Raw genomic sequence first — 20937 nt, forward strand, 5'->3', positions numbered from 1 at the left:
CGACTGGTTAAAAATAAAATGCAACGACAAACTGAGCGCCCCTTTGATAGTCAATGCAGTAAAGTGCAACGACACTGTTACCGGCAATACCGGGATCCCCCTCAAGGGGGCCCCTCTCAGTAGTCGCTGTGAGCAGCCAGCCAGCCAGGTTTGTGGTCTCTGCTGCTGCCGCGAAAATATAAAACCTTGCCAGTCATAATGAAGCGGAGTTATGCGTCAGGAAGCCAGAAGAGAAAGGAAGAGGATGACAAGAAAAAACAAGATAGTGGTAAGTGATAAATTACACTGGATAAAATAGCTATACTTGTCTTGTACAAATGGTGTAATTACTTGCAGCAGGAAGGCTAGCCTAGCAAAAAATGTTTATGTTAGCTACCTGCCTGACGGCCCATGCTGCTTGTAACAAACTAGAACAGTTAGCGCAACTTTTTTTTTCGAACGGACGGAATATGGTTACATACTGTAATATGTTTATTAACGGGATAAGGAATCTTATCAGATCTTAGCAGATCTGTTCCAGAATCACTGTTTATCGTATTTAATGACATAACATTGCTAAAGCTTTGTAATAGGTTTTGATGAAAGTGGCATAGCTTCTCTGCTATAGCCTACTAACTATTCGACCGTGATAATCTATTTACCAAATGGGGGTTAGGAAAACCACACGATAAATTCCGTGCATCAAAGCAGACCGGAACATTCATGTCTAGTAGTATTCATGCACGCCAGCTGTTTACTGTCTTTAAAGCATCAGGTGCGTCTGTCTAATTCTCAAACAGCAGAATCTTAAATGCTATGTTAAGCTACAAGTAGGCCTAGGTCAATGTATAACATTAGCTTGGGATGTTTTTACAGTAGCAGCTAAGCATTGGTAGTTGTGAAAGCAGCTGCATCCCTTCTAAATATCAAAATATGGAAATGCTAACATATCTTTTCTTTCTCCCTCAAGGTGCTTTGCTTAAATTTCTCAGCCCTCCGGCTCTTCCTAAGGATACCTCCACTGATGAAGATGGCCTGAAAGGTTAATCTTATGTGTGTGTGTGTGTGTGTGTGTGTGTACTTGTATTTATGTTGGATTTTTAAATTGCTATACAACCTGCACTCTTTATAGTTTGAACAAGGCATCCTTTTTCTGCATAAGATGGCAGTGTTTTATTTTCTCACTTTGTGAGAACTGAAAAATGTTAATGTGAGTGTGTGTGTGTGTGTGTGTGTGTGTGTGTGTGTGTGTTTAAGTATGTTGGATTTAGTTGTTGTGCACTTTTTTGCATTTATATCGGATTTTATGGTATGGTGGTGTTTTTGCAAATGTTCAAATGTTCAAAACTAATGCACAGTATATATATATGCAACTGCAGTATTGCACTGTCAAAATTTTGTATTTATATAAACTGTGGGTGAACTTAAACTGTATGGCTATGCGGTGGTTCCTGTGGGCTTTGCGTGCGGTGGGGGGGGGGCCTCCATGTCCATTTTGCTTGGGGCCCCCAAATTCCTTGAAACGGCCCTGGTCAGAGTTGGTCCGTCCAGTCAACAGTCCCGCATTCAGGCCGCTCCATTATTAGATTAATGTTATCAGACAGCACTGTAACATGTGTGGGAATTTCTCTCACTATGATAGAGTTGTGGGACTTTTATTATTATGCTCAATACTTAATAACTTATGCGCAATAGCCTACCCGCAATCCTGCGCTGAAATTTAGGCCCTGGTTTTAAATGCGCATCTTTTTTTCTCGCGCTCTCTCGGAGGTGGCCAGCCGAGCAATTGTTCTGCTAGGCCTACCAGTTTGTGCCAATAGATCGTCCAAAATGCTTGATTGCATTGCATTCTCCACATTTTTAGCTAAATTTTAATGTACCACATTAGCATTTTTGTTCAGTGAATCTTTTGTAAATTGCTTCACAATTAGCGCGGGCACTCGTCAGCAGCCTTCGGCTTGCCTCTTGCCACTATTCACTCCTTCGTCTTCATTAACATTCCCTGTAGAATTCTCAATATTTTTGGCCTCTATGTGTCCAGTTACATCTGTCTGTTGGATTTTGTGAAATACATTTCTAAATATCACCTGCTTGCTGCAGCTTTGGTCTGCACTATTAAAACCGGTCTGTGCAGTCTTTTTAAAACGCATCTTTTTCTCTCTTGTGGGCATTTAATCTGCTGCAGGCTTGTCTCTCCACATCGCCCAAAATGATTGATTGCATTGCATTCTCCACATTTTTAGCTAAATTTTCATGTACCACATCAACATTTTTGTTCAGTGAATCTTTTGTAAATTGCTTTACAATTACTGTCGGGCCTATAGATCTATGCCTGGCTTGCTTCGGTCACGTCTTTTTAAAACCATCTTTTTCTCTCGTGAGCATTTAATCTGCTGCCAGCTATTGACTCTACATTGCCCAAAATTATTGATTGCATTGCATTCTCCACATTTTTAGCTAAATTGTCATGTACCATATCATCATTTTCGTTCAGTGAATCTTTTGTAAATTGCTTTACAATTAACTTCGGGCCTATAGATCTATGCCTGGCTTGCTTCGGTCACGTCTTTTTAAAACCATCTTTTTCTCTCTCGTGAGCATTTAATCTGCTGCCAGCTTGTGACTCCACATTGCCCAAAATGCTTGATTGCATTGTATTCTCCACATTTTAGCTACATTTTGGTGTACCACATGGCATTTTCTTTCAGTGAATCTTTTGCTTTACAATTAGGCCTATCCGGCCCTCTTCTTGGCTGCCTTCACTCCTTCATTAACATTAATCTTTTTGGCTTCAATAGTCCAGTTACATAGTCTCTGTTTTTGGATTTTGTGAAATACATTTCTAAATAAATGCGACTTATAGTCCGGTGCGACTTATATATGTTTTTTTCCTGTTCATGACGAATTTTTTGACTAATGCGACTTATACTCAGGAGCGACTTATAGTCCGGAAAATACGGTACATCACATTCACTTGATTGTACACCATCTGGAAATGACATTTTTACACATAGGAACAGATACACACTGCATGCCCTATTTTACCCTAACCCTTCTATGCTCATGAATACCTGGTAGCCTCACTGGTGAAACTATGGGACTTTGGGTAGCATATTTGTCTTATCAGAGACACTGTCTTTGTGGCTGCTCTGAAGGTAGATCCTGTTACCCTACCACTCCTTTGCTCAAACAAGATTTTGGACTTGGACTGGGCTCGGGTCTCCTCCTCTACAATATCACTCTGAAAACATGACAATCCAAACTGTTGCACATAACATTTTAAGTTAGCACAGACTGTACACATGCAGTACATGATAGCTTTTAGATTTCAGTTATTAGCTCCTGTTATTTTAAACAAAATAAAATGTTCTGGACCTGTTCTTTGGTCACAGTTATGTCTTCAAATAGTGCTTCTGCTCGATCTGCCAGGTTGAGGTCTCTTGCCTGCTTGTTATACAGGTTGGTGAGGGGTTCTGGTAGATCCAGCATGCTTTGGCACATAGGATGCTGCGTACTCTTTGACAACAGACAGGACTACTGGTTTGATGATCTGCTCCTCTTGTGTGCGACATTGGGAGAGGTTGTTGTAGAGTTGGGCTTGCTCAGCAGCGGTCAGAGGTGGGAAAGCTGGGGGGGGCAGAATGACCTTTCGAAGATTGTCCTTTTTTATATTGTTGAGAGTTGTTAAAAATGATGTCCTTGCCCTGCTGATACTCTTTACAGAGTCCTCACTTGGGGTGGCCCACTTGCAATTCTTAGATGTTACAGCTATCTCTTCTTTTCTTCTATTGTTATGCTGCCATAATGCTGAACAACACAGCTGACACATGGGAGCAGCTCTCACCAAGTCCAGCTGTGCAATTGCAGTGGGCTCCCAAGACAACCCCATCATTCCTCACCACCATCCATGGCTTTAACTGCGGGTCATTAAGCCTTTGGGAATGATTAACCTGTACATGAAATTAAAGATGTCAGCTAACTTGGTTGAGAACATCAAAGATACAAACTAGCTACAGATAGCCAGACGCACCACGGTAGCTAGCCAAGCTATCATAAACAAACAACCCGGACCCCTACTAGCCATGCTAACATTACACTACCGATTAAACTGGGACACTTACCCTTACAGTGATGATAAAGCAAATTTTTGCTTGAAGATTCCACAGCTGGATGTTCGTTACAAAGCCAGACTGAGTCCATTTGTAACCCTCCAGGCTTTTGTAGGCTTTTAGAGAGTCACCCGAGTAGGACGATGGGAAGTTTATCAGCTAGTTATCCGGATACTGCAGATCTGGGACGTCTTCTTCAGCAGAGATAGTTGTGAAAAGCACCCTGGGGGCATTGTATGGGTCGGTAATATTTAACCTATTTAATTTTAAAGCTCAATGTCATGCGAATTAAAGTGATATGAGTACTCCGATGGTTTGAAAGCTTTGGCGCTGGTGCTGGTCATTTTTACTGCCAAAATGGTGTCCCAAACACTGGTAGTCACGTGGGGTCTGGATCCCGGGGTCATCCCTATGTTCCCCGGGTCCTATGTTCCCCGCTACCGGGGAACATAGGACCCTTTTTTGAAAAAAGGGTCCTATGTTCCCCACTGCTTCCAAGACTGCAGCCGCACGGCAAGGCGCGGGTTGGTGAAGTGCTGTCGCGCGTGTTTGACCCCCGAGTCGCCTCTTCTTGGAGGAAGAGCGCATGTTTGAATCTGCAAGCACGTTCACTAATGAACATTTCTTGACGAAGCTGGCCTATCTTAGCGATATATTTGATATATCTTAGTGATACATTTGAGTTAAATGTCCAGTTACAAGGCAAAGACAAGCACCTCACCTAGCAAATAAGATTACTGCATTCACCAAAAAAACTTGAGTACAGGCGCCTCGATCGCGACAGTATTATGCCTTTGAGATTTCTGAGCGAAATCGCTGAAACGTATGATTGGGAGGCACTCTTGTGATCCCATATATTAAACAGTAGGCCTACATCACATCCCTGCAAAGTTTATTTCAAAAATATTTCCCAACCAGCAGTGCTCAGTATGACTGGATTATGGATCCATTTAATGCAGCATGTTGGCATTTCATTGAATATATTGTACAATGCTGTATAATGGCCAATGCTAATATGTTGCTGGAAAACAGAAATATGTGTTATTATATCTGCAGCACCAGCTGATTTTAACTCTGTTGAAGAGGATATAATTAGAACTTGTCATTATTTCAATAAATTTGACAATTTTAAGCTTGACCTACCACTTTCTTAGAGCGATGAGGGACAGGTGGGGCTCGAGAATGCCCCCTCAAAGTGGGGAATGAAAGAAAAAGTTTGAGAACCACTGATCTAGTTTGTTAACTACCACAGTCACAAGTTAGGTCGCGATAGTCTGTCATTTTTAAAAAGTGGGTCCCCAGAAAAAAAGTTTGAGAAACTGTTAAATCTAGCCGAGTCTGCATGGCTTCAGTCCCAAGCTTGTCATTGTCTTTGCACTTGGCATGTCATTGTTGATTCTTACTGTACAAGAGGTAAGGGAGGTGATCTATAGCCTTTGGTTGAGCTGTCGGAAGAATGGGATTAATTTTAATGGAACAAAGAGATATCAAACTATACTGGGCTGTAGACCCAAAGGGACATTTTTGGATTATTGACGAGTCAGACCAAAGGGGCTTCGGAGCAACGGGCAGTCCCCCCTGCAGCGTGCCAGCGAACGGAAAAATGAATAAAACAAACCAATTAGGCTAAATATCAACTTAAAAAGGCATGTAGTTGTAGCGCGTTTCTTCTGTGAGAGGTGCAGCTCGTGTACGTTGCTGTCCTAAATTTAGTGCTGAAGGGGACAATGCGACGTTACCTAGAATGTTAACTTTGAACTCGTTATATTCAGTAAAGAAGCACAAGTAAAACCATTGTAGGCCTATGTTATAAAAAATGTTCTTCATCTATTCTTTTACTCCGCTATACTCAACGTGGAAGATAGGAAAATCGCCCTTCTGGCTTGTGTCAATATTGCACCGTGCGCGTATGTGTGGTCTACCTGGTGTGCTACGGCAAGCAACATTGATAGAAAAATACATTTTGCTACCGTTTGTGCACGAAATGTGCACTCGCAAGCATATCTCATGCAATTTCCGTGGTTAGATACAAGGCGGGGAACATAGGTATGGTATAAAATTCTCGCCAAAAGTTTTCTGTACCTGTACCAAAGTTTTGTGCTTGTAAGAATATTTTGTGCTCGTAAAAATGATTTGTGTACATGTAAAAATAATTTGTATCTGTAAAAATATTTTGTGCATGTAAAAAAGGTTTGTACATCTTCAAATCCGTTTTCTCACTGTGTAGAATTTGTTTTTGTGAATTTGCGAACGATATTTGCACGCACGGATTTTCCATTTGCAAGTGCGCATCTGTTTTCTACAGACATGAAACAGATCTACGGGTACGAAACGAATGTACAAGTACAAAACTTTTTTACAAATTTTCCCAAAACAGCCAATCACAGCACTGCTTACTGAACGGCCAGTCAGCCGATCAGCTCGCTTCTTTAATTCTGAAACGCTGGACATAGAAAATACCGCTCTGGGTACATCCATGTAAACACCACAGTTCAGAAGAGGTGAAACACTTAAAAAAGAAGAGCTAACTTAGCTAACAAGCAAACAGCTCAACTTAACTCTATTCCTTCCCTACTATGAATCTAATATCATTAACTAGAACTAATAAAATTCGGATCATTAGTATTATTATTAATGATATAATTGTTCTGTATAGTTATTGTGTTTTCCGACTAGTCATTCCTCCCTTTGTATTTCCCACGTTATATGTGCGGTGCTTTCACGTAACGTTAGCAGAGACGGTTGATAAAAGAAGTATCTTTGACGTTAGCTTAGCCCAGCCAATACTAGCCCAGTTAGCTGCCATTACCTATTGTTACCTACTAATTACCTATCCAGTGCTCGCGTTTTAAACTATACTGTTTATTAGTTATAGTTAATGATATTAGATTCATAGTAGGGAAGGAATAGAGTTAAGTTGAGCTGTTTGCTTGTTAGCTAAGTTAGCTTGTTACCTAAGCTATCTAGAACAACAGTTACTGCTAGCTGCTACATGACCAAAAAAGTTCAGGGTGGCTTTAGGCTGACTATGACTAAAGACCCATTCATTCTGGACTTAAAAGACGGATTTCACACGCCCTAACCATTGTACTTTTACACGAAATTGGGTAATTTACCATTATGGACGAAAATGAAGCGTGTCTCATTAAGAGTTATTGTTCCCACAGGGTTAGTATTATTATTAATGATAATTGTTCTGTATAGTTATTGTGTTAGTGTTTTCTGACTAGTCATTCCTCCCTTTGTATTTCCCATGTTATATGTGCGGTGCTTTCACGTAACGTTAGCAGAGACAGTTGATAAAAGCAGTATCTTTGACGTTAGCTTAGCCCAGCCAATACTTGTTTCACCTCTTCTGACTGTAGTGTTTACATGGATGTACCCAGAGCGGTATGTCCAGCGTTTCAGAATTAAAGAAGCGAGCTGATTGGCTGACTGTCCGTTCAGTAAGCAGTGCTGTGATTAGCTGTTTTGGGAAAATTTGTAAAAAAGTTTTGTACTTGTAAATTCGTTTCGTACCCGTAGATCTGTTTCATGTCTGTAGAAAACAGATGCGCACTTGCAAATGGAAAATCCGTGCGTGCAAAAAAAAAAAAAACCCTACGCTCCTTGGATCCCTATGCAAGGATGGCTGAATGTCAACGGACTTGTGCGCTATGCACGAATAGAACTTCAACAATGCATTTTGCTCAATAACCCAGACTTGAGGATCAAATGGCTTCAGTTTATTTTTTGGAACAATGCTACAGGCTTTGCAAAAAGGTTGCTGTGTAAGCCTGGAGCAGTAGGCTACCATCGCAGCAGTCTACGACCAGTGTCCATAAGTAAAACATTATTGTCAACTCAAGGAAGTGCTATGTTATACAGGTTTAATGAACTCGCTAGGTAATAGCCTAGCAGTAGAGCAGGTTTTATTTATGCACATTTGGACAATGCTAGCACTCGCTAGCCAAGCGAAGTTCATACCATGTAGCTAAAATTAGTTGATAACAGCTACCATCACGGCAGTCTATGACCAGCAGTCCGTAACTAAAATGTTATTGTCAACTCAAGAAAGTGTTATGTTATACAGGTTTAATGCACTCGCTAGCCTAGCATCCCATGAAGCTAAGCTGTTAGTATATATAGCTAAGCTAAGCTGTTAGTATATATATCTATGGATAACGGCTGTCATGTTATGGACGAAACCTACTAGCTGTTAGCCAATCAGAGTCAAGGAGCTTAGCTCGTTGAATATTAATGAGAACTGGCGCAAATCGAGTCTTCATGCAGGCTTTCAATACCACGCTAGAATGGCTTGAAACAAGGTAACCAAGGCATGTTTTCCACAAAAAAATGTTACAGAGTCCATGGTAGAACTTCAGACATTAACACAAAGTAATGAAATATGTGTGGCAGGGCATCTTTAAGATCAACATACAAAAAAAAAATTGGTCCTCCTAAACCCTACGGTTCTCGAGATATTCACAGAAAACTGTGTCCGCCCTACCCTCCTTTCAGGGGGTCCAGTCCAGCGGGGGGGCTACAGATCAAAATAAAAAAAACAACGGTTCCATGCTATCCTTGTGGGGCTACATGCCCACCAAGTTTCGTGCACCCCGGTCTTTCAGTGTCCCAGGAATCCTTGACGGAAAATTGGCCATGCGGAAAAAAAAAGGGGAAAAAAATCTGACTAAACCTCAGCGAAGCAGCGGTCATAATAAATTAAACTATATTCAAGAACCAATCGGTAATATGATTTTTTTTTTTAATTAATCAAGGCCTGTCAGGACTTATCTCGCTAGCGACATTTTCCTCTCCCGAATTTGACGTCACAAGATCTGGCGAGAGTATTTATTTTGACATCATATCCATGGTGGCCAGGGTGGTAGGCTTTGATAAAAAGACACTGGTTTTGACTACTGACTTTAAAGGGGAACTTGGCAACTATTTCAACGTAATAAACCCGTTTAGAAATCATTTGGATGGTTAAATGACCTGTTCCGGTGAAAATGGTGACTTTTCCCGCTGCCCCTAGCGTCCCCAGGCGGAAAACCAACCTTGCAACATTGAGACTACCGTCCCGAAAAGATAAGTGAGAAACAAGAAACTAGTTTTAAATCGTGTTTCTTACCTTGTAACATCCACATTGTCTGCCAAACTTATGCTAACCGTTTTGCTAGCTTGTAAACAAATCCATGTGCTTTATCGTTACCTTTTTCCACAGTTTGAAATAGCATAATGCACAATTTCTCCAGCAGAGGGGGAAATCCTGCCAAGTTTCCCTTTAATGATAAACTGTAAGAGTGACAACAGTGTTTCACTAGTTCGCCCTTCTATATGATTGCTCAGCTAGACTAGAATGTATGGGAGAAGTGCGTGTTTGGCAAGGTAGCTATCTGTGGTCCTGGAGTGCCTGGAGCGGATATCGCGATAGAGCGATGACCGCTTGCACCCCCCTGTGTAAGGAGGATGAGTAATCAGGGCAATTGGTGAAATGGAGGAGTAGGGGGAGGAGGGGGGATGATTTCGCGAACGTCGGAGCATGTGACGTTTGGAAAGGGAGGTCGGCTTAAATAGGCCTACCCTGCGGCGTCAGTGGGTGAGTTAATTGCTGTCAATCATCCCGAAGGCTCCTCCCGAACTTTGTTTAGAAAACATCATTTAGTGTGTAGGCTACCACATCTGAACTGTCCAAGGCTAAATAATTTACTGCAGTCCCTCTCAAAAGCAAATTTTCTCTGCTTGGTCCCACTGTGGAGATGAGGACAATGATAGTTGGGTTCCATCATCATTATCTGTAGCAGAGGAAAGGGTGGGAAACACTGACAGACTTTTATATCCTTTATTATATAATTAATAATCATGCATTTTTCTTTAGTTGCACACATTTCTTTTACCCTTTTTATTACCGTGGTAATCTTTCCTTTGAACACTACGAGGGGGCACTTGAAATACATGTAGCCCATATAGAAAAAGAAACTTACAGAGAAGTATCTGTGTGTTTTTTGAATGTGTGTGTGTGTGTGTCAGTGAAAGAGAGAGAGATTTCATGCAGTGTGCTTGTCAAAAAGCCATTAGCTAAAAAACAGAAAAGGCTTGTGATTGTGTTTCCATTTATCCAAACAATCGCTCCTGTCACTTCTTGTTCCTTGCTCTGTCACTCTCTCATCAATTGAGTTTTTTCTCCTCTCAACAGGCTGTCAATCATCATCAATCAAAAGAGTTAGGGCTTACTGAGAGCCCAGTAATTAGTGTTGCCAGTCAAAATACTTTCTCACCGAGAGAGACATTTTCCTTTGTTACTTGAATTAGCAATGACAATGACATTGTCCACCACAGTGGGATTGGCACCATCCAACGGAAAAAAGATGTCACTCAAATTCAAATTTAATTGCACCAAGAAAACTAGCTCAGTGTTTCCCATTGATTTCGCAATGCTTGCATCCACCAGTACTATTTCACTCCTTTCACCTTTTCTGGTCTTATTTAATATCAAATTATTTTTTCTCTTTCAGTAATGCATTGACCCATATAAAAGCTGATTGCCATCCTCAAAGAATGACAAACATAAGTTTCATCTTCTTAAATATCCTATTTAAGCTGGGATGAAGAAGGTTACTGAATCAACATAATGTATCAGGAAGTAAGTGCTGATTTGCTGTGATCTTCTATGATGTGCTGGTCCTGCATACAAATTCAGTGTGTCCTCCTGCAATGTGTAGGGCAGGCACTTGCTTCACAGCCAGGCAGGTTAACCTGAGAGGACAGTTGATGTTATCCTTGGCAAAATAGCCTAGAGGGACCCTGCAGGCCATGCCTATGTCAGTCTCCATTTGTACCAACAGGAGTCTTGCGCCGCATAAACACTATGGAGTTGCTCTGTAGATGCTAAACAACAACAGCATAAAAAACACGTCATAATGAAAACGTGAGAATGACTCAGTTGTAAATGTATACATCAAAGCTAGAGCTGTAATGATATGCGTATTGAAACCGAAATCGCAACCCTCATATCCACGAACCTGTGTCGCGGTGTGATAAGGCAGAATCGTGACACATCTAGTGTTTTACTGGTACGTTGTCCAAAAATAATTAAGTAAATCATAATTTCATAGCTCTTGTAGCTTTCATTGTAGACTATGTGTGCAACTTTACAAACAGTATAGAATGTAAACCCCTTTCCTTGCCTCTATCTCTCTCTCCCTCTGGACACGCGCCCCTCGGCATGCACATTTAATCCAAATAAAACATTAACAACCGTGAAAGCAAGGACGCATAGAAGACGACTAGCTAAATTACTATTAGATCCGGTTGGCATCATTGTCATGCTGCACACATTTAAAACTCTTGCATTCAAGTTGACTGATCATCTCAATACCAATGTTTTTCAAGACTCAAAAGGGCCTGTCCCAAAGAGAAAAAGTATTACCTTGAAACTTAAACACACGTGGGGAAACTGAACAGTCCAACTAGACTATGATAAGCTACTTTGTTTACATAATAATAATATAATAATAATAATAATATACCCCCCCCCCCCCAAAAAAAAAAAAAAATCGAGGTATCGAACTGTGGGTTAAAAATCGTCAGACAAACCGAATCGTGAGTTTGGTGTATCGTTACAGCCCTAATCAAAGCTGTAATCGAAACCCAGAGGCCTTGGCCATGAATATCTGAGAGAGAGAGTGTATGTGTGTGTGTGTGTGTGTGAGGGAGAGAGAAAGAGAGAGAGAGAGAGAGAGCACAGACTGCTATAAGGTATCAGTCGGCACTTTATGTGCTGAGTCTCTACTGGCCAGGTTTTTGGATTTCTTTTCATTCATTATTTATATATTACATGAGCGAGTGCTTTAACCTTGAGCAGCCTGCTGTGTGCACCCTCTCTCACCTCTCTTCCCCCTCCCTTTCTCTCTCTCTTTATTTTCCTTTTCTCTCCCTCTCTCTCTCAGATGGAGCAGTCTGTCACTCTCTCCGGAGCAACACAGTTATTAATGTGACAGAGGGTAAAAGAACATGTCGGTTGAAATCAATCATAGTGGCCAGGCAGGGGGATGAGCAGGCTTTTAATAGGCCCAATCATCAGCACAGAGGAGCCTCTTCCCTGCTGCATATGGGCTGGATGGACGAGCCCCCCCCCACCACCGGCGGTGTTCCCCGGGAGATCTATGGACCACTCAGGAGATGCTTCTGAATGATGTGCCTTGCTTGGGACTGGGCCTCTGCTCTGTGAGCATCCCACAAGCTGCTCCTTTTTAAAAGCTTAGCTGGATGTGCATTCAGAATGAGCATCTTTATGAGCCTTATGAAGTTCTTTCAGAGTGGAAGAAAATATATACTTATTGTCATGGAAGGGTGCAATGGTGTAACTGCAATAATTTTCATTCACAACATGCTCATCTCTTGCAGTAGAATACTGACATACCATTAGTATTTCTCTCCTGGATATTAAGAGATCACTAAGAGATCACTGGTTAATCAATCTAGGTTGAACCTCTCTTAACTCTCCATGTACCTGTGCCTATACAGCATGTGGTTTCTCTCTCTCTCTCTCTCTCTCTCTCTCTCTCTCTCTCTGTCTCTATCACTCATTCAAAAGCATGACCCCACCAGTCTGGGGTCGCAGCATCCACGTGCCCGCGACACCAGGGCTCTGCCACCATGGCTGAGGAGAACCGACAGTGAGGTGGCAGTGCCACAGGCCACGTCAGCTCCAGACGCACGGAGGTGTGAGAGGGAGAGGGAAACATCACATGTTCTCAGAGCCCCCCTGCTTACTAGCGAGCTGCTTGAAACATGCATGCTCACACAGACACACCAACACACACAGATTGTGTCGTGCACTATACACTGTACGCATATTCACACATGCGTATAGTGCACAACACAATCCACATAAAGAGACAAACACAGACAGGAACATATCAAAGACTCAAGTGCATGAATATACAAACACAGTTTCAGTATAGACAACTGATAGATTCAAGTATTGTTTCTAAGTTGCTATGGGCAAAAGCGTCTACCATGGTGTGTTCTATGTTTTTGTTTTTGTACCCATTTGTATTCCAATAGATGAATGGGCAGATACACAAACAGAACAATATACCCTCACATTCATGCACACCGATGGAAACAGTTTTAGTGCTCAACTGAAGGCCTTCTATTATGATAACTGATGGTAAAAGTGCTCCACTTTTTAAAGTGCAGTGAAAGAGGTAACTGTAAGTGGTCATAACCTGAGATAATATTAGAAATTTATTTCATCGGGTTCAGTTGTTTCAGGGTTTTTTTATGTGAAGTCAGCACCCTTTTAATGGCCTATGAGTGTTCACACATCTTAAACTGTTGTGTGGGCTTAAATGACACTCCCTCAATAGCAGCTTTGGCTCAGATGAATCTACAATTCAATCTTCTCCCTTTGCTTTTGAAGACGAGATAATGGTGGACCAATTAGCCTCAACAGCCTCCCATGAGCGAATAATTTCAATGTGCAAAGAGACTCTTCTGATTGGCAGCTCAAAGAGAAATCATACTCCTTTCTTTCATTTCTTTCTGTCTTTCTTTCTGTCTTTTTTTCTTTCGGTCTATCTTCCTCCCAGAATCCTGTGCAGTTGTGCACCCAGGCACTGGCTCAGGCTTGTCGGAAATGATTAATTTCTCATTGATTCACAGGTAAACGCTCCAAGGAAGCGAATTCCACCAGACCCCCCCCCCCCCTCACCCTTCTTTTTTTTGGCTGGCGAGAAATGAATGCAGAGGAGAGAAAACAACAAAGTGGGTCAGCTAGCTGCCTCCCAGTCTGGGGAGCATGCAGTGCCTGTGTGGAGGGCTAGACTGAGCCAGCAGCGCCCTGGAGAACGAGCCAAAACGCAACAACAAAAAAAGAGAGCATGGCTCACATAAAAAAAGAGAGAGAGGCAGGATGGGGTGCAGTAAAATGGAGGCAGTCAAAGTTGCTGAATGAGAGACTGCACCAATGACACATTACACGAAAAGGCAATTTTTGGTTCAATTGCAGGTGGATGATACAAATTCAGTTCTCAGTTCTGAATATGTCTCAGCAGACAATATTACCTCAGTTGCCTTTTCACATGAAAGGCCCAGGGAAACAGGTCAGGACAGGAAAGAAATCTAACATTATTATCAAGAACTTTTTGAGCTGTTTTCTGTAATGTCACACCATTTCTAATTCAGCTCTACAGACGGCCCTATCGTTAGGCTGCTGTGGACGAACGCCATGCTGTTGCTTATGCTGAGAGTGTCACCATCGTCCATGGACTTGACCTGATGGTCTGTGTCTTTATGTAAAGCACTTTTGTGCTGGAAAATGTGCTGAAAAATAAATGAATGTATAGATTTACTTACTTACTGTATGTTCTTTGCATATTTTCCTTTATTTTTAGTAGATACACTGAAAAATGTGTAATAAAAAGCCTGGCTTGAGCCAAGGATAGCTAAATGACTTGTTGATAACGTAGATAACGTAGAACTAGTTCTTCAGACACTCAGTTAAGCTCAGTATCTCAGGATTCTGAACAGTTTTGATAAGGCTCTTTAATACCCCTGCATCCCCAGAATATTTGTATTCTAGTCTCTCTCTGTCTCTCCAGTGCAATTTTGTTTGAGCCCACAGTGGGTTTTCTCCTAAGGGTGTTTGTGTTCCAGAGGCACCCATCATACATCAAGAGGACAGGTGTGTCGGTTCCTATTGCTGTACATTTAATCAGCGTTAAAGCACTGTCTCACTTTGATCCCACAGAGCATGGGAGTTTTAGTAGAACACTCAAACTGGTTCTGCTATCCTCATTAGGATTAGGAAGTTAAACAATAACTGGCAGATGTTATCTCCATGTGTCACTGAAGTGCTTGGGATGTTTTGTAGGTAGAACTGAAATGTGCCTGGACCAACAACACTATCATGAGAATTGCTGAAAGCACTCGCTGTCAATTTGTATAGGAGAACTAACCCCATTGCTGCGTTGCATGATGGGAAATCAGAAAATGTTAATAAACATTAAAATTACATTGTTTCATCCTTTGTGCACACAGGTTTATACAGAGTGATGAATACCCCTACATCTTTACTTCTAAGAGACCCTGCCTCTCTGGGATGCTCTTTTTCATATCTTGTTACCAGTTACCCTGATTAGTTGAGAAACATTCCTCCTTTTGATTTATTTATCATTACACAACTTTTACACCATTTTGTTACCCCCATCCCAACCTTTTTTTAAACATGTTGCTGGTATCAAATTCAAAATTAACATATATTTTCCATGAAATAGTCAAATTGGTCATCTTCAACATTTGGATGTTGTCTGTGTCCTTTTTGCAACTAAATATGAGTTTAAGAGATTTGCAGATTATTACATTCTGTTTTTATTCACATTTTGTACACTGTGAGTGAAAGAGTGTTATTTGGGTTAACCAGCAGTAGTTTACACTGCACACTGTCTGTGAGTGAAAGAGTGTTATTGGGTTAACCAGCAGTATACACTGTAAACTGTGAGTGAAAGAGTGTTATTTGGGGAAAAAACTTCATTGACATGGCTGAAAGGTGTTAAAGGCCCGTAGTGTCTTGGTCAGTAGTCCTGAGTTGAAACTACATCAGAAAATGGAATGTGTCAGGGGACAGCACACTGTGTGTGTGTGCCTGTGTATGTACTCGCGTATGTGTGTGTGTGGTGTGTGTGTGTGTGTGTATGTGTGTTTCTGTGTGATGTTATGTTGGTCTGTATCGACCTCTCCCTCACCAACACCATCCATAGGGACCTGAGACCTCTATCAGGTCTGTTTAAGGTCCGCGTGTATTTGAGTGATTTTCTTTTTTCTCTCCCCATTTCCATTTGAAGTGGGGTCAATCCCAGCAATCCGCATGACTAACACGCATCAGAGGGGAAGTGCAGTGCAAATAAGCGAGTCAGGCAAGGGCAGCGGTGGGTTTTAAAAGCTTACAGGAGTAAATAAACCACGGAGCAGGACCTCGCAGGCCCAGAGCTTAAAAGCTTTAGAGGGAGAACTACTACAACCCCAAGGCACTGCAGGGACTCTTCAAGGATTCTTATGTACAGATACATTTGGGCTTGTGTTTGTGTGTGTGTGTGTGTGTGTGTGTGCACGTGTGAAAGAAAGAGTGTTATACACAGATACATTTTAGTTTTGTGTATGGGTGTGCACATGTGTGTGTTTGAGAAAGAGCCTTTGGCAGCATTTTAACTCGTCCTACACAAAACATATACTTCAAAAGGCAGAATTTTTACCTCATTTACCTGGCAATGATATGGACATTATAACATATTTTGCTCTGACACATCACAGACCATTGCCATCAGCAAGACATGGACACAAGGTTGGATCGATCCAAGGACATGCACCAGGCTTGCTCAATAGGGTTTTCCTCACTGCTGTGGCATACACTCTGCTTGCTGTGTAGGCGTTTAATCCGGAGGTTCTGTCAGGAACCATGCGACAATGCTCATTGTTACCAGTTGTATATAAATAAATAAATAAACTTGAACAGAATTGGTGCTGTGTGCCTTGGCTGAAGTTCTCATCTCAGCCAGCAGATGGCAGTACTGACTGAGGTCTCCCAAGCGAGTGTCCACTGTTTTGTTAGCACAGAAGCTCTGTGGCTAAAAAAGGAGACTATAATGGGGTATTTTTTTGCTCATACCCCAGCCAAATAGCTTGTCGTCTCATGCCATAGGAAGTAAAGCATGTGAATTTTACCTTAATTTAGGCCACACTAGTGATCAGAAGAGCTTGAAGATTCAGTATGAGCCTCAAGAGATTAAGGACAAGAGAGATAGAGAGCGGAACGTGGAGGATTCAGCCTGTTCAAAAATGCAACTTTTCTCTTTCACGCCTGCCTCTCCTCTTTCTAGTCGATCTTAAACAGATTATGCTGGAAAACAGTCCTTTCCAAGAAGGCTCCACTCCCGCGGCGGTGAACGCAGCTCCCACACCGCGGCCAAATCACTCACTACCTAATCGACTCCAAAATTGCTTCATCACTCCTTGAGTGCTCGTTAAGCAGCAACGTGATGGCTAATTAAAAACGCTCTCAGCAAACATCGACAAGCTTTGGTGCAGCTATCGCAACAGTGCCGCTCATGTTTTCGACGTTGTCTCGCTGTCAACTGTATCTGAGCAATCCCATCTTTTCAGCTGGATTCAGGCTGGAGGCAGCCAATGCATGACCTTGAAAACGACAGCTATTTGCTCGAGGCCTAATTTAGCGAGCACGTCTTTCGATTGGAAATGTAGATACAGCCCTTTTCAACCACAGCTCTGATATGGAGAAGATATCGACATGGCTGGCAAAAACATTTGGGAAATTGTAAGGTATCTTCTCATTTCTCCTTGGTTGTACTATACCTGCTAAGCTTTTATTGCTTAATGGTCTTAAACATGAATTGAAATGCTGCTTACCATACACCTCAGAAAAGTTGAGTAGAATTTACGCAATGCTGCAAAGGAAATATTTCATCATATATCACATATATATGTACATGGTCATATATTATTTACAGTAGGCATATGTATGATGTTTAATCATCTATGACTTCACAAGCTAGCTGTCGACCAAACTGGGGTTGGTAAATGGAAAAGATCATTTTTCAATTGATTAATTTTTTGAAAAGTCTGTCCTGTGATGTGAGTTTGCAACGCATTGGTAAGTGAGACAAATGAATGGGAGCGTGTGACTGATGTGTTCTCACTAAACCCATGTGGTGCCATTGAGTAACGTGATCTTGATCACACTGTCTTACTGAGAATAAGCTGGAGGAGGTGCACCTGTGCTGTTTGCGAAAGTGAGTCTCTCTCACCGTGAAACTGAAGGGAACAGACATTTTTAGCTGCCAAACCCCAACCTTCCATCAGAGGAATGAGGCAGTTTAACTGAAAAAAAGAAATCACACACAGGATTTCAACAGGCGTGTGACATTTGTCGACAAAGTGTTCAGTTCTGTCACATGCACACCTCTACATAAAGAAATTGAGAAAGAAAGAAACATAGGCCTATCCTTCAAACAGATCAATCACTCATTCTTGCGAACAAAAGGCCCAAATCAATGTGAATCAAATCGCACATGTCGGTGGGAGTCAACCCTGAATAAACTCTCTGCTTCCATCCTCCCATCTCATGCTGGGTTTTTTCCATGTACCATTTACCCTCAGACCTGGGCCTTTATACTGGCCCAAAGCTCACCTTAGCGGGGCCGCTGTCTAAATCCCCTCCTGCCCTCCACGTCCTTCCCCTTCGGTTACGGATGGAAGGCTTGACAGGAAAGTCGTCCCCTCCGACCGCTGTCTGATCGATTTGTCAGAGGAGCTGAGGCCCTTTGCACTTCCATAGTTATGCATTGAGGTGGAGAGGTTGAGGCATGAACCCCCAACCCTTGTGCCTCGAGGGGACTCTCGCCTTGTGCTCGGGTAAGCGAGCTCATTTTAATAACAAGCCCGCAGGACGTTCCACCTGCAGGCGAGGGGGAGACACGCTCGACAGCACTGGAAGTCAGCTGGCCTGTCGGAACGATCCGGTTCGAGGTGGGTGCCCTTGTAGGTACATTCCAAACAGGTGATGTCAGAGAGATTCTGGTGCTGTGATTTTCATGTCCTCCCAATCCTTGTGTAACAGTAAGACCTGATGGGCTCTAATTTGTGTCACACACAATGTACAAAATGTGTTATGTAATACAGACCCGCACAAACTAATGCTAATTTAAAGAACTGGGCAAGACACTTAATTTAATACTACAAAAGACTACACTACACGCAACCATCGCTGGATTAGCACACAGACTAGTTGTCAATTGTGCCATCCAATGCATCAATAAATTAAATAGTGGTATCATTGCCTGTTTTCATTGCTGGGTTTCCACAGCATAGATGTTTATTGTGCATGTTGCAGATTCAAGTTTGTGCCCAATATATCATAATGACTGTTAAAGAACTATGACTGTTCGACTTACTATGATAAACCACATTTAAATAATCTTTTTATCCTTCATTTGAAATCAGGAACAAAATCTTACATTTGAAGTGAACGTTAGGGCCATGGGTATGTTTTATTGGTAATTAAGCATTGTCAGGGTTAATTGATAATTAGAATTTCAAATAAAATGTAAATCTTTTAGTTAAGTTAAAGGTTTATTGAACACTTATTAAATAGCACATGTCACACATAGCACATATTTTTGTGAGCATCAGTAAAGTGACAGGCGTGTGGGGAGTATGGTGGCAGGGGCAGCTGCACACACCATTAAGCGCAGTGATAATCTCTCCCTCACTGTGAGTCAGGTGGGGTGATGTTCAGTCGATAAAAAGGGATGTAGCTGCATATGCAGAGCCGCCAATCAAAGTCCCAGTCGCCCCTCCCCCCCCCAACAACCCCCCCCCCCACACACACACACCTCGTCTCATCCTCGCCATTCAGGACCCACTGGAGCCCGCCTGCTTGACGACGTCTGCCACTTTAAACGCAGCAAAAAGAGCCTCGCTCGCTTACAGATGAGCTACTCAGCTGAGCTACTCAGCTGACTGTCTGCTGAGGAGACGCTGCGTTGGGTGGTGTGTGTGTCCATGTGTGTGTGTGTGTGTGTGTGTGTGTGTGGTGGAGATCACAGGCTGAGTGCATCAGCACGCTGGCCGTCTCAACTGGCCAGAAATTAGCCGTGCGTGACGGCAGAGCGCTAGCCGTGAAATTAACCACAGCTTTCTCGCCACTGATCTTGGCCCTCTCTCGCGCGTTGACACTAATGTATTCATTTGGCCCACCACCACCCCCAACCCCCACCTCCTCCTCCACCTCCTCCTCGTGTGGTAGTAAATGAAATATGCTGATGGTTGGACTGGGCCACACATTATGAGGGTTACGCGAGTCCGGCATGAGGAGGTGTTGGGATGACAGGAGAGCAGGTGATGCCAGAAGCTGAGCTCCGTTGACCCCCAACCCAGCGAGTGGAGGCAGAACCTTAAGGGTGTTGACATTGACCCTCCTATATACACTGGATGAGAGACCGAATGAGTTGGCTACACCTTGGTCAAATTAGATACACAACAAGACAAAATAAGGCAGAGTAACTCTACTTCACTTGGGGTTGGTTGATTTTTCTCTTCCTCCTGCGTTGTGGGTGGAGGGAGAGGAGTGATCTGTGTTAAATCTTCATCATCTATTGTGTTAAGAAAACAAAGCTAAAAATGAAAACATAGTAAAGCAACAGCCTGGTGTGAAAAAAGGGTGTTGACATTTAACTGTGGAGGAGTGGTGTGAATGGCACGCACACACACACACACACACACAGACACTCACTCACTCATTCACTGACTCATATACGCAGAAATGGGATTCAAAGTCAAGATCCACGGTCAGATAGAGAGGGAAAAGAGACTGTGAAGGAGCCTGTGACTCCCATGAGCCTCTAAGCTGTTTGACAGATCGTGACTGTGGTTTGACTGACAGTTCCATTTTTGGGTCACAGAGGAGCGCAGCCTCTGACTTTGAGCACTGCCAACACTCGGGCTCCACCACAGCCACCCAGGCCTGTTGGGGGTGTCGGGTTTGACCTGCTGTGGTAACACATGGAGAGGCTAACACGGCCTTGCTAATCTACTACCCAACGATACAGTACCCATATCTCAGACACAGTTATTGCAGGTTGGATGAATCAGCATTGCAGCTAGCTACCAACACTTAGTTGTAGTACTGGAGAGAAACAAATGGCATTGATTTTGCATGTTGAAATGCATGTTAAATGTACTCAATATCTGTCTCTCACTCTCAAACAGACACAAACTCACAATGTTTGCATTCTCACACACACTATCAATGAAATATAATGAAACAAAAGTACTTTCACTCACTGTG

At 42.4% G+C, this 20937-nt stretch overlaps 1 protein-coding gene across 1 annotated transcript in view; it reads right to left on the bottom strand.

Annotated features, from left to right (window-relative positions):
- The window catches only part of snw1 (SNW domain containing 1), a 54845-nt gene that overhangs the window by 27585 nt on the left and 6323 nt on the right, over nucleotides 1-20937 (bottom strand). The window contains 1 exon segment of the mRNA XM_076271904.1: nucleotides 12678-12778. Within this exon segment, the coding sequence (XP_076128019.1) occupies nucleotides 12678-12778 (101 nt within the window).

This window comes from Alosa pseudoharengus, unplaced genomic scaffold (genome assembly GCF_046254945.1).
Source record: "Alosa pseudoharengus isolate Yale_2024_CS ecotype anadromous, Long Island Sound unplaced genomic scaffold, YU_APseudo_1.1 YU_APseudo_1.1_scf_7, whole genome shotgun sequence".
Lineage (NCBI taxonomy): Eukaryota > Metazoa > Chordata > Actinopteri > Clupeiformes > Clupeidae > Alosa > Alosa pseudoharengus.